The 1,295-nt window shown below is 50.0% G+C and overlaps 1 protein-coding gene across 1 annotated transcript; it reads left to right on the top strand.

Moving 5' to 3' along the window:
* Positions 1–577: 577 nt before the first annotated feature.
* On the top strand, positions 578–1,045 carry Pmar_PMAR026773 (conserved hypothetical protein; the record flags this gene model as incomplete). Its single annotated transcript, XM_002777318.1, has 1 exon — positions 578–1,045. One exon carries the CDS (start codon positions 578–580, stop codon positions 1,043–1,045), a length of 468 nt encoding a protein of 155 aa, XP_002777364.1.
* Positions 1,046–1,295: the final 250 nt, after the last annotated feature.

Raw genomic sequence — 1,295 nt, 5'->3', positions numbered from 1 at the left:
AGGGGCGCCCCCTAGCCTACAGGAGATGTGTAGACAGCGGAGTCAAAGTGATATGACCGCGAACAAGACAGATGCCTCCGTTCTGATAGGGAAATATGATCCGGTTACACAAGAACTGCAATATGTTGATCCATATAGGATTGATGATGATGATGACGGGTCGAACCCTGGTCCCTTCCCGTCCTACCCACCTCAATCGTCTTCGGTGCGACAGCATCAACCGGGGCTTGAGGGTATAGAAGAGATTAATGACTACGATGAAGATGAGGAGGGCCTATTGGGGTCATGTCCCTCATCCCAACCGGCTTCCGCCAGGGTATTTGCTCATTTAGACGGCTTATTGGCGACTCCACCTCTCGAGCCGGCTCAAGGGATTCCTCCCGCTGTCACCACCTCACTGTCACCCTTCACCTCACACAACCGGGTAGACTCACCTCGACAACAACACGAAGAGCTCCAGACCGCACAGAAAGCTGCGGACGGGCATCATCCCTCGACTGGTGTGAGAAAGGGTGGTGGCCTGACGAGATACAATAGAGAATCTCAGGCTCAGGATGGCGGTTCTAATACGACTATTATGTTCCGCAACATCCCTAATAGATTCTCACCTGAGGGCCTGCGTGAAGTTATCCGGGACAAGGGCTTTGCCACGAGCATGGATTTTTTCTATATGCCTATGGACTTTCAGAATCAGTGTAACCTTGGATACGCTTTCATCAACTTTGTCAATGTGGACGAGCTCGACAGGTTTACTCAAGAATTTCACGGTCAGAAACTACCCCTATATAAATCGCACAAGGTTTGCGAAGTGTGCCCGGCCAGAGTGCAGGGCTTGAAGGCCAATGTTGATCATTTCCGTAAGTCTGCGGCGCGCGGTTCGATCCCCGATGAGTACAAACCGGTGTGCTTCCGTAACGGTGAAATGGTACCCTTTCCTCCACCCGAGAGGCCCTTCCACCGCAGTGGTAATGGTGAAGATCACAGAAGGTCGTCCAAGAGCTCCGCACATAGTGGCAAGTTCGGCGGGTTGCGTGGTGATTCTTAGATGAGTAGAAGAGTGTTGCTAGTGGTTTTATGAACGGGTAAATGTATTATAACACTACCCGTAGGCGTTTATTCGAAAATATGTACCATACTATATCGCAATTCAGTGTTGTCCCTGGCGTCATCTTTATCACCATTGGCGGTATTCTCATTGATCATGGGTGAGAGACATCGGTCCTGCAACTACTACACTACATTGCTGCTATCGTTGGGTATCACTAGATTATACACATTCTTGTCACTGTCAGAGT

Source organism: Perkinsus marinus (assembly GCF_000006405.1).
Source record: "Perkinsus marinus ATCC 50983 genomic scaffold scf_1104296952068, whole genome shotgun sequence".
Taxonomy (NCBI): Eukaryota; Perkinsozoa; order Perkinsida; family Perkinsidae; genus Perkinsus; species Perkinsus marinus.
The sequence above is the reverse complement of the archived record's forward strand: the minus strand, read 5'-3'. Positions and strand labels throughout refer to the sequence as shown.